At 39.3% G+C, this 12,426-nt stretch overlaps 1 protein-coding gene across 1 annotated transcript in view; it reads left to right on the top strand.

Annotated features, from left to right (window-relative positions):
* Window positions 1-12,426, top strand: part of ITPR2 (inositol 1,4,5-trisphosphate receptor type 2) — a 253,736-nt gene that overhangs the window by 58,462 nt on the left and 182,848 nt on the right. Inside the window, exon 10 of the mRNA XM_032446237.1 lies at window positions 2,872-2,916. Within this exon, the coding sequence (XP_032302128.1) occupies window positions 2,872-2,916 (45 nt within the window). The remainder of the gene's footprint in view (window positions 1-2,871; window positions 2,917-12,426) is intronic.

Below are 12,426 nucleotides of genomic sequence, written 5' to 3'. Positions count from 1 at the left end.
TTGGAACTATGCCCTTAAAAATAGTTTACAAATTGATCTATTACTACAGTGATTTATATAATTATACTTTCTTGAGCTCTGCAGTTTACGATGTGTCATGTGCTTTATATTTACTGACTGAAGTATACAGTATTTTGGGTACAATTTGAGAACACTGGAAATTCAATAAATTCAGTGACCTCAAAAGGCTTGAATACTGATAAGCTTAGATGAGATCCGTTTTAGCATGGTATTCTTATTTACTTTCTTAATATCTTAGGAATGTTGCTTGATTTCATTAGCAACAAGGAACAAATTTATTTTCTTTTGTTGGAACAAATGTTAATGTTGTTATTTTCAAGGATTCTTTTGTTAAGAGGCTCATTGAAGAGTATCAGAAAAAGTGGAGAGCTAGGGCCATTGCTGTGTCTGTAGTTCATTCTGTTGTATCTGGACTTTGGAAAGGACTCAGTATATAACATTACTTAAAACACTACATGATTTACACCTCTCTATAAGTATAAATATAGAAATATATGATAGAAGCTAATAGTCTGATTTTTGCAGATGCTTGACACCAGCAGCCTCAGCTGAAATGAAAATGACAGCAGCAGACCTGAAAAGGGGGGGCATTAATGTCAGCTCTAAAACTTCATTCTGTCCTGTTTACTGCTTAACCTGTTTAACATCAGCATCTCAAACTTTCTCTTAACAGCATATTTAGTTTTGTTGTTTCTGTTTCAATGGGGGAAGAGAAGCCATCATTAGGGATATACTTCTTTTTTTAACTTGAGTGTTATGTTTTCCTCTGTCCAGAAGTGAACTATTTTGAAAATCTGAATGCAATCTGCTTGGTCATTTTTAAAGTAGGCTAGAAGTAGTGTTGGAGTGAGATTTTCCAAAGTTTCTCCTGTTCTTGATATATATATTTTTTCTAAAGCACAACTATATTAAGAGAAAACAGTTGAAGAATAGCAAGGCTTAGGGCTCAATTCATACTGTGTAGACAACTATAGTCACTCGAGTCCTTTAATGAAACATCATAGATTTATTCCAACTAAAGATCAAGTCCTCAGTGCATAGCTTTCCATGCTGAGTTTAGTGACAAAACTAAGATAACCTAGAATTTCTGTAGCTTGCTTACAGCCAGCAGAATCTGAAGGCAGGATTCAATTTAACCTTGCTTTTCCTTCTCTGCACCTGTGTTGAAAGGCCACTGTATGTGGCCTTAAGCGATTGAGAAGCAGTGCCTGATAATTTTCTCTGCTCTTGATGGAGGCCCAGAGGTACAGAGTTTGACTGTCTAAATGGGCAATTCAAATTATTTTAAGATGCTTGGTCAACAAAAGTAATGCCGAAAGAAGTGTGAGAAAATTAATGAAGAAACCCAAACTATAGGAAGGCAGTTTTATATATACATATATATACATATGTGTACATATACATGTAACTTGTTGCTTTATAATAGAACTAGATGGGAGCTGAGGTAAGAGATTGTGTGGGAATGTCATGAAGGTGCGAAACAAAAGACTGGGGATAGATGTTAATGCAAGGAGGAAAGCAGGCTCTGTAACATCGATTTGTGAGGGTGATGCAGTGGATAATGTGAATAATGAAACGAAGGTAGGAGAACATTGCTTTGTCCATTGATGTGTTAACACATCAAGTCATGATAGAAAGCAAAGAGATTTTCAGCAATTTTAGGATTGTCTAAAAGTTTTCCTCTTTTCTTATGAAGTGATGTCTTTTTTTCTTTTTTGTTTTGTTTTGTTTGTTTGTTGTTGTTGTTGTTAAAGAGACACGAACAGCAGAGTAATAATAAAACCCCTCCAGACTTGATAAAAAGAAAACAAAAACACAACAGTTTTCCATGTAACGTTGAACGTATGACGATAATGTAATATTAAAAAGTATGACTGGAATTCATTCAGCTTGCCCTGTGCAATTCACTTCTTGCTCTTCCGCACTGTTAATGCCAAATTCATGCCAGGAAAATGACTGTACTTACCTGTAAGATGTACGTGCATAACCATTTGTAAGTAATAATTTTGGTTCCACATTTTCAACATGTTGAAGGCATACATGAATGTGTCAGGGACTGTGGCAAATATTGAGGTAGAAGCATTTCAATGTAAATCAAATCAGGAAACATTTTGTGTGCAGCCAGTATGTGGGTGTATGTGTGTTTGTTTATCTGAGTATATGTCTTCCTACATAATCCCTCATCTTCTAGTCTACATATTTTCTCTGTCAAAAGTAAAATCATACTAAACACTGTTAAATAGCAATATTTTATAGTAGTATTTTTTCATCCAAGCATCTCATGCTACCTTAGTTATTAATTAACACTTACTAATCTGGTATGACATAGGAAATACTTTAATAATGGTTAAACAGAATCACAGAGTAATTAAACACTTGTCTGTCATGACATTGCCATTTCTGTTTTGAAGAGGTGTTGATTCTGAGCTAACTGTTCTGTAAAATCTTAGTAGATGTGAAACGTGTTAATTTTTATCTCAATACATCGGCTCAAGGTCAGTCCTATAAGTGTTTGTGTGTTGGTAGGGGTGACCGTAATTTGCTATATTTAGAATAGTAACTGTGCTTTCTCTCCATCATTTTTTTTTTTTTTTTAATTATTATTTGAAAGCCTTCTCTTAACAAGCTTGATTGTAAGATTCACTTTTCTGAAGTGAGGACACAGCCAGTAAGTCAACCAGAAATTAAATTGCTAATTCTCATACTCTAATTGCAATACTAGTTCTAAATACTCCATAATTCTGTTGCAGGATGAATAATACATAATAAAGAACTGAACCAGTCCCTCTCCCAAAGTTCTGAAATGTATGTGAGATGTCAAGATGGTTTTTAACTTCTTTTCTTTTCCAGCTTAACCCACACTATCCAGAAGGGAATAATGAAGGAAAAGCTTTGGTAAGTGGAATTTGTATGTTGCATGTAACCTGGGAAATACTATATCGTTAGCATAATTAAACCCAACAAATGGAAGTCCTTTGTAGCTTTGTAGTAAAGTGTCACAACCACTGAGGTAATCTTTTGTGTATTGTGTAAGCTAGGGTGTAATTCAGTACAATCATTACAGAGAGTTTGCCCTTTCTTTAAAGGAAATGTCAGGCAGCCTTTTCCAATTCTGCATCAAATTGGCAGTAGTTTGAAGCCAGTTCTGCTTAGTGACTACATACATGAAATTATTAACACATATCAAATTAGAGATACTTCCTCATGGCAAAAACTCCACTCTATTTAGCAAGAAAACCAGGGACAAGTGAGTCTGGTTATTTATGTACCAAAACTAATTAAGAGGCTCTGCTAGTGGAGATGAGCTTCTTTGGGACATGTTTGTCAGTCAGGTATGGCTCTAAATCTAAGAATATGCTGAGACTCTTTCCATTATCTCTATCGAATACATGCAAGAAGATATTCAGGTTTAGACTGAGGCCTGCTGCACTTCAGGCAACTCTAATACCACACTTCCACAAGGAGCTAAGTTGTCTTTGTTGCAGTACAAGTGGGTTAGAGAAGAAGACAGATGCTTCCAGGCATTCTGGAGCTGTTACAGGCAAAGGACTTTATCTTGTACAGTGCTAAGAGCGTGCCAGCTAATTTTAACTAACAAAGCGAGACCAGAGGTGTTGTGGTTTTTAATGTGTGATGGACCTATATATAAAATTGTGAGGGAATCTTATTCTTAAACAAATAATCCAAAAAGAATAATTCCTCCATCACATTCATGAGATTGCCTTGACACAGTTGAGATCTTAGGATAAATAAACTTAATTTCTTTCTATTGGCCTTCTGGCTTTTGTTCTTTTAAAGGACACATTTTCAAGTTTTTCTCTGCAAGAGGAAGAATTTTTTGTTCTACATTTTAAAATTTATTTTTTTTTTAAATGAAAACCAAGATTCTTACATAATCATATGCCTCCAGCACTGCAATTTAAAAAGGAATGGAGACTGTTGTAGGAGTTGGTAACACTGGTTTTCCATCTTCCCTGGTATTTGGTATAAATAGTAATATAGCAGTAAGAGCTGAGTTGGCCAGAGAAATGGAAGTTCTCTCTTGTGAAAATATAGTAGCTCCAACAGTTGTTTCTCTTTTGTTTTGGAATCACATATGAAGTCCCTGAAGCTTTCTGACAGAAACTGAGATAACTTCTAGAATATCCTCTTGAATAGGGTGCTTGCCTGGAAATGCTTGGGTTCATGCTTTTGCTCTGAGAACAGTATAGCTGGGCTCACATTCAGCTGAGTTGCATTAACACTTCAGTTCACAGCATCCTTCATCAAATCTCCTAGTTATTCCCTATTTAAGGCACCCCAATTCACTTTGCAGAGCAATCTCAGTGTGCAAACTTGTATTCTGTTGAATCAAAAAAGATACACTTCTGGAGTATAGGTACTGTGTTTTAGCCTCATGTGGGTGCCCAGCCCAGAAAACTAGAATAGAGCTAGTCTGAATTCAAACTTGTGAAAATGTGTATAGGGTTGATGTTAGTCCTCATCACAAAGGGTTCGTATGTATTGGGCCGTGTAATACGAATTTATTTGTAGTATGGGGTGTCCAGCTGTTGCAATTTCATCTAAATACACTGGCCATTCCAAAAGTGATGCCTCCTATTTATTTCCATGGAAACCACAACGGGTATAAAAAGAACAAGCGCACTATTGGATAGAGCAAATTCTGAGCTGCAAAACACTGTTTTTCAACATAGCTGCTTCCATTAGCTATGCATTTTCACCAGCGATGTTCAGTCTGTACTTCCATACCATCCACATCCATGTCTGACATTGTGGACCAACGTAACAAAATAGGAGCAGCTGTTGTAGCTGAATATTCTGTGGACTGGACAGTGAAGAGCACAAACAACCTGAACATGATTGCTAAAGGTGACTTCTCTAACAGCTAGGCTTAATCCTCCTGGGCATTGGTTTCAACTGAGATTCAAGTCAGGAGCAATAAGATTGGACAAATGTTTCCATTGAAAATTTAATCAAGACTGGTTGATGATCAAAAGTGTTTCTCTCACTTTACACAGTCAGCACTTTCACATGAAGATATTTAGTGAAAGAAATCCTGATATGGCTTGATAACACGTTATGAATCCAAGCCTTTTTTCTTTCTTTTTTTTTTTTTTTTTTTTTTTTTATGCCTTTAAGATGCCTTTGTGAGAGCACAAGAATTCTCCATCCCTCTGAATAAGAAAGCAGGCAGAGGATGTAGGAAACCAGCATGGCTTAGGTATATTGGCAAAAGAGGCAGGCCAAAGGGAACAAACAACGTCCTTTGGTAAATGAGAAAGGAGAAGCGGCTATGAGAGATATGGAGAGGTGCTAAATCATTTTTTTGCCTCAGTCTACACAGATAGCCAGGATTCTTGTAATTCTCACATCTCACATTTCATTAGGAACTGGGGGAGTAAATCCCCCTTTTGCTCCACTACATGAGCATAGTAAGTCTAAGACTGCCTCTTGAGACCAAATGTATACAAGTGTATGGGACCAGACAGCGTTCATCCCAGGGTCCTAAAGGAGCTGGCTGATGTGGTTGCTGAGTTACTCTCTGTCATATTTGAAAAGTCATGGCTGTCAAGTGAAGTCCCTGGGGGAGTGGAAAGATGGAAACTTCACTCTCATGTACGAGAAAGGGATGAAGAATGACCCAAGGAACTACAGACCAGTGAGCTTCACCTCTGTGCCTGGAAGATCTTGGTTAAGTCACATGAGAGATAAGTGGGTGATCGAAGAAAGCCAGCACAGGTTTATCAAGAGAAGTCATGCCTGACCAGTCTGGTGGCCTTCTATGTTGGAGTGATGACATTGCTGGACAAAGGAAAGGTGACCAATGCCATCTACCTGGACTTATTCAAGGCCTTTGACATCTAAATTGGATTGATATGTATTGTAGGGGTGGAAAAGTTGGTGAATAAGGTTAGAAGACCATAGATTGAGGGTTGTGGTGGATGGCAATATGTCCAGGTGGAGGCCATTGATGCGCAGTGTCACAGAGGGGTCTGTCGTGGGACTGGTGCTCTTCAACATCTTCATCAGTGACATCAATGATGGGCTTGAGTTGCACCTTCAGCAAGTTTGCTGATAGATGACACCAAGATTAGTAGTAGATTGACACAATGGAAGGAAGGGGTGCCATTCAGAGGGACCTCAGCAGGCTTGAAAGGTGAACCTCACTAGTGAGGTTCAACATAGTAAAATGCAAGAGTTTTGCACTTGGGTCAAGGTAATGCTAGATATGTATACAGACTGGGAGAAGAACTGCTTGAGAGCAGCCCTGCAGAGAAAGACTGGGGGTCCTGGTAGATGAAAAACTGAACATGAGCCAACAGTGTGCTCTTAGAGCTCAGAAGGCAGTTTGTATCCTGGGCTCTGTCAGAAGAGGGGTGGCCAGCAGAGATAGGGAGGTGATTGATTGTCTCTACTCTGCCCACTTGAGGCCCCATCTGGAGTCTTGCAACCATGTCTGGAGCCCCCAGTGCGGTAAGGATGTAGAGAGGGTCCAGAGGAAGGCCACAAAGATGATCAGAGACCTTGAGACCTTCTGCTATGAAGACAGGGCAAGGGAGAAGAGTTCAGCCTGGAGAAGAGAAGGCTGTGGGCAGACCTCATTGCAGCCTTCCAAGGGATTATAAACAGGAGGAGAATCAACTTCATACAAGGGTAGTCTGCAGTAGGACAAAAGGGAATGGTTTTAAGCTCAGGGGGGGAAGGCTTAGATTGGATGTCAGGGGGAAGTTCTTTAGAGAGATTGTGGTGAGGTGCTAGCACAGGCTGCCCAGAGACGTTGTAGATTCTCCGTCCCTGGAGGTGTTCAAGGCCAGGTTGGATGAGGCCCTGCACAACCTGGTTTAGTATTAGATCTGGAGTTTGGTTGTCCTGCCTGCACCAGGGGGGTCGGAACTTTGATGATATTTGGGGTCCCATCCAACCCAAGCCATTCTGTAATTCTGTGATACTCTTTTAGCATGATAGGCATACCTTTGGATCATTCATCTCTTTTTAGTTTTGTTAAAAACACGAGTCAGCACTGATTATTTTAAGTTTTCATTATGCCCCTCAGCAACTGAGTAGAAAAACTTTGCAGGGATTTCTTTTATGCTACAATGATGCAGTGTTTAATTGTTTTTCAAAAGTAAAAGAATCTTCAAATGTTTAGAGTTCTTGAAGGGCCAGCTGCACCAATCTTGTATCCAATACACTGATGACATGGAGCACACAAGCTCTCCTTGCGCTGTATTTTTCATGTGGTGCTTCTTCTGCCAGGTGACTACCTCACTGACTCACTGCTAAGGCATCTTCATTTTCATCTTTTGAACCAATTAATTGTGAAATGTTGCCTGCAAAGTAAGTCTGCTGCTGTAGAGGAGGAGGTGGAAGTGGACCTACACCAGCATAATTTGAAGGCTGAGGAGTAGGGAAGTAGAAGAGGCATACTTGAATCTTTTCAGCTGAAGGAACAAGCTGAGACTGCAGCCTGTGTTTTGCATTTCACTGCTGGGATAAAAGGGTTCCAGCTCTTTCTCTGTCATCTAGGTTTCAAAGAAGACACAACCATCTGTATGTTTTGTGCCAATCCTCAACTATAAATGTGTGATAGTGCTTCTTGTGCATGTTCTCTGCCTGGTTTACAAGTCTTGATCACAGTTGCTTAGGCAACTGTCAATTTTAGGAAGCAGAAACGGAGAAGGATTTTTTGTGGTGCAGTAGTGGGTACAGGTACCTAAATGCTTCCGAAGTCCATCTTTTGGCCTCAAGTGACTCAAAAAAATGAAAGAATTTTGGCAACTGAGATCATAAATATTGCCAGAAGTCACTAGAGCTTTTGTTCCCAAGCTGTGTTTGGGCTGCCTTCCTCACTCATTTATTGGCTGTTTCGTGAGATTCCAGCCTAATTCTCTAGTGAAACATGGCTTTGATTTCTGGTAAAATTTAGCCTTACATTGGGTCGATGAATATTCTTTGTGTGTGCTCTTCCCTCATCTAAATTCTGGATTTTTATTTTATTTATTTATTTATTTATTTTTACATGAGACCTTTCTCTGATTTAAAGGCCTTTAAAATAAATAAATAAATAAATAAATAAATAGAGAAGGCTTTTCCAGTTCTTGAAGTCAAAGAGTTTGCAACTTCTAGTGCATTGAAATGCAGCGTTCTGTTACAGCTCCCATTAAATCCAAAATTGGTGTAGTTTATGCTGCAAAGTAGTCCATTATTTCCAATCACAGAAACATACAGCACCTAGAGGAACACCATAAACATTGGGGAAATGTCAAGAGCAGCTGGAAATGTGGCATTTGTTAGTGCCTTAGTATTAAAAGGCTGTCTTTGGATAGCTACCTTACCTCCATTTGTCTGCATTTTCATGAGAGGGTTCATCCTAAGCGGCTCCAAACTGAGTTTTATTATTCGGATTTCTCTTGAAATTGAGACTGGTACGAATTTACATGTCTTTTAAAGAAGCTGGACAGTTCTGCTATGGACTTCGTGGTGCAATTCGATGTACCTCCTTTGGCTTATTTGCTGTGTTTATGGATGCCAAAAAGCAATGCAATTCAAAGCTTGCTTTCTTGCTTCCATCCCACCTGATTTTTTTCCTGATAAACACTATTTTTCCCCCCTCTTTATTGGTTTTATTTTTTAATTACCTTCCAGCAATTAAGTTTTTAATTAAATTTCATAATGCCTGACACAGGTAATGTGGTTAAAACAATTAGAGAAGGTTTGGGGATTTTTTTTTTTTTTCAAAGCTGAGGATGTAAACAATCTGAAAAATATATTAAAAAAAAATAAATAAAAATGCTCAGTTTTAGAATGGCAGTGTCTCTGCTTATATAAAGCCAGCAGTCAGACCACTTGAGGCTCTGCAGTTACTGGGGAAGAAGGGGAGACACAGATGCTGGCACACTATTATTATTCTGCTGCTGCACACAGGTCTGAATCAGCTCTGGAAACGCATACATTGTTTCTTACAGAATGTCTCTGGCTCCTAACAACAGAATTGCAACGTGATGTCTCTGCTAAGAATGCGATGACTCACAAATGAGTCAACAGCAAAGGTGTTATAGGAGGCTAACTGCTGTGCTGTCTGCCAGGGCTTCCTCGCATACAGAAGCAAGGCTGGCCATTAATTTCCTTGGCTTTATTTTCATATAGAATTTTTTAAATCATCTAATGTATGGAGTTGTTCTTGTATTACTACTATAAGTAAATTCTGGTTTCTAAGAGCTTCCTAAACGGGGTTAACATATTGAGATACCACACTGTACTGGCTTTAGCAGGCATTTTCAGAACTCTGACTGTTTTTAAATTTAGTTTCTGCTGAAATCTGTAGTGCAGCTTGATGCATTCATTCAGGAGCAGGGCATTATCCTTGTCTGTCTCTGTGCCACAAGAGGTGTCCTCACCAGACAGAATTGTAGATTGGATTTACATTCTAGAAGGAAAGATATTCCAGGCCTGGCTTTTTTATAACGAGTTTTTTTTCTTTTTCACCCCTAAGAGTTTTATTTATTTATTTATTGCAGATAGGCCCCTTCCTAAACAAAACTCCTTGTTAATCTCCTGAATTTCTGGTATGATACCCAATAGAGATAAAGCACACGGAGTAGTTCACAATTTCTAGCAGATTATATGAAGATCTGTGAAGAAGAGTCATCTGCTGGGCTACAAGTTCCAAGAAAGATGAATCTAATTATCTCCAATTACAATGCAGATGTTTTCACTAATTACAGTGTATCTGCCCTTCAAGTTACAAACATTGTACATCTTCATTGGATTTGTATATATGTTAAACTTCTTTTTAAATTGTTGTGATGCACTGCAAGTCAGTGGTGGAAGCCCGGGAGTTACGGTATTTGCTGTTAGCATGGATCTTCAACAGAAGGGCTGGTTCTTTTCACTGTGACTCCTTTTTTGGACTTTTAGCCTTTACTTTCCCTCATGAGTTCCTTCTGGAAAAATGCCATGGCCATTTGCTGCATAGAATCATAGACTCAGAATCATTTGGGTTGGAAAGGACCTTTAAAGATCATCTAGTCCAACTCTGCTGCAATGAACAGGGATACCTACAGCCACATCAGGTTGCTCAGAGCCCCATCTAGCCTGATCTTGAATGTCTCCAGGGGCAAGGCACCCATCACCTTGCTGAGAAACCTGTTGCAGTGCTTCACTACCTTTATTTAAAAAACTTCTTCCTAACGTCCAATCTAAATCTCTCCTCTTTTAGTTTGAAACAGTTTACCCTTTTCCTGTCACAAAAGACCCTGCTGATGAGTCTGTCCCCTTCTTTCTTATATCCCTCCTTTAGATACTAAAAGGCTCCTCTTAGGTCTCTCCAGTGCCCTCTCTTCTCCATGCTGAACAGCCCCAGCTCTTTCAGCCTGTCACAGGAGAGGCGTTCCATCACTTCCATCATTTTTGTGGCCCTCCAGGGACTCCAACAGATGATGTATTTACTGTACTGAGGACTCCACATCTGGACGCAGTTCTCCATGTGAGGTTGCACCAGTAGAGAGGGGCAGGGTCACCTTCCTTGCCCTTCTGGTTGCACTTCTGGTGCAGCCCAGGATATGGTTTGGTTTCAGGGATGCAAGGACACATTGCTGGCTCATGTCCAGCTTCCCATCCACCTGTACCTCCAAGTAATTTTTATCAGAGCTGCGCTCAGTCCTTTTGTCCACTAGCTTGTAATGGTGGTGGAGGTTGCCACAAACCAGATGCAAGGTCTTGCACTTGAATACATTGAATCTCATGGAGTTCTCTTGAAGCTCGCTGCTTGACCCTGTCTAGGTCTGTCTGAATGTCTTTCCATCCTTCAGGCATGTCGACCACACCACACAGCTTGTTGTCATTTGCAAACTTGTTAAGGGTTTCTGTCAATGTAATTGATGAAGATGTGGAAGAGCATTGGTCCCAGTACAGTCACCAGAACAGTCACCTGTTGGACACCACTGGTCACTGATCTCCATCCAAACACTGAACCACTGACCACACCACACTCTGCATGTAGTCTTGCAACCAGTTCTTCCTCCATCAGTCTACTTATCAAATCTATATCTTTCAATCTGGAGAGAAGGATGTTAGTGGGGACTGTGTCAGAGGTCTTACTGAAATCCAGATAGATGACATCTGTAACTCTTGACCCTTGTCCACTGATGCAATTATGCCATTGTAGAAAATTACTCTTTTGGAAGGTGTAGGCCCAAATTCTGCCACACAGAGAAGGAACTGAATCTACATTGCCTGCATCTTTACAAGTGATTTAACCAGAAAACTACAGAGTGAGGTGATTCCATTTTCTTTACCATATATATATATCTAATTTGGATTGCTATGGCTTGTGACTAACTTACCAACAGTGTAGGACAATCAAAACTATTTTTTTTCTTAGTGAATTTGCCATTTGCTTGAATTACTTTACCCACATTTCTTGCAGTTTGTTTTTTCTCTCTACTCCTAGCATGCAATTCACCTGCTTTTTCTGAAAGAAGTTTTCACAGAATCATAGAATCATAGAATGTCTTGAGTTGGAAGGGACTTAAAGATCTTCAAGCTCCAACCTCCCTGCTGCAGGCAGGGCCACTAACCTCCATATCTAATACTAGACCAGTCTTGGGAGTTCTTTCTTTGGCTGCTACTGACCCTATCGCTGCCAGCTCTGAAACTCTTCATTTGCTTCTTCTCTTCTTCATGCTGCTTTGACTTGAATTTTCTTGTCTCTATATTTGAATCCCCTTTCCGGTTTATTCCTCCCTTCTCTCAGTTGAATCAGTTTTTTGCTGGCTGTATACCTGTTACTTACTGTGAAAATATCATTGTTTTATTCTACTTAGGAATGCTGTGTTTTTTATGTACCGATCATATTGCCTGATTAATGTGAAGCACTCTAATACTTTCCCCTTCTTTCAGCTTCCTTGTATGGACTCAGCACATTTAATGATGGCTAGATTAAGTGCAGATTCTGATGACAGCTTATTAAATTTGATTAACCATAAGAAACGTTCTGTGTGCAAATGTGTATGCTCTCTCTTGCAGAATTCTATGCATGCAGTCAGGTGTAAATTCAAACATAAATATCAATATTATATAATATTTTATAATACTGTAGTCTATTTTTCTATGTGATGACTGTATCTCTCTATCTGTGAGCGCCCTATATGTAAGTTCTTTTCAGAGCTCTCAAGGTCAGGGCCACTTTTTGCTATTTTTTTATTCCAAAGGATATTACATAAAATTAATAGTCATGTTTGGGTTGCGAGGCGTGTCCGAGATCATTAAATTAAAGTATGAGAAGAGTTCTGAAGCTTCTGCTGCAGTTCAGTCTGGAACTATTGCACAACTATTGTGCAGGCCAGATTTCCTTCAACTAAGCTTTGCATTGCAGCTAGCAGCATTATAGACACTGTCTTCCAT

This window comes from Coturnix japonica, chromosome 1 (assembly GCF_001577835.2).
Source record: "Coturnix japonica isolate 7356 chromosome 1, Coturnix japonica 2.1, whole genome shotgun sequence".
NCBI lineage: Eukaryota > Metazoa > Chordata > Aves > Galliformes > Phasianidae > Coturnix > Coturnix japonica.
The sequence above is the reverse complement of the archived record's forward strand: the minus strand, read 5'-3'. Positions and strand labels throughout refer to the sequence as shown.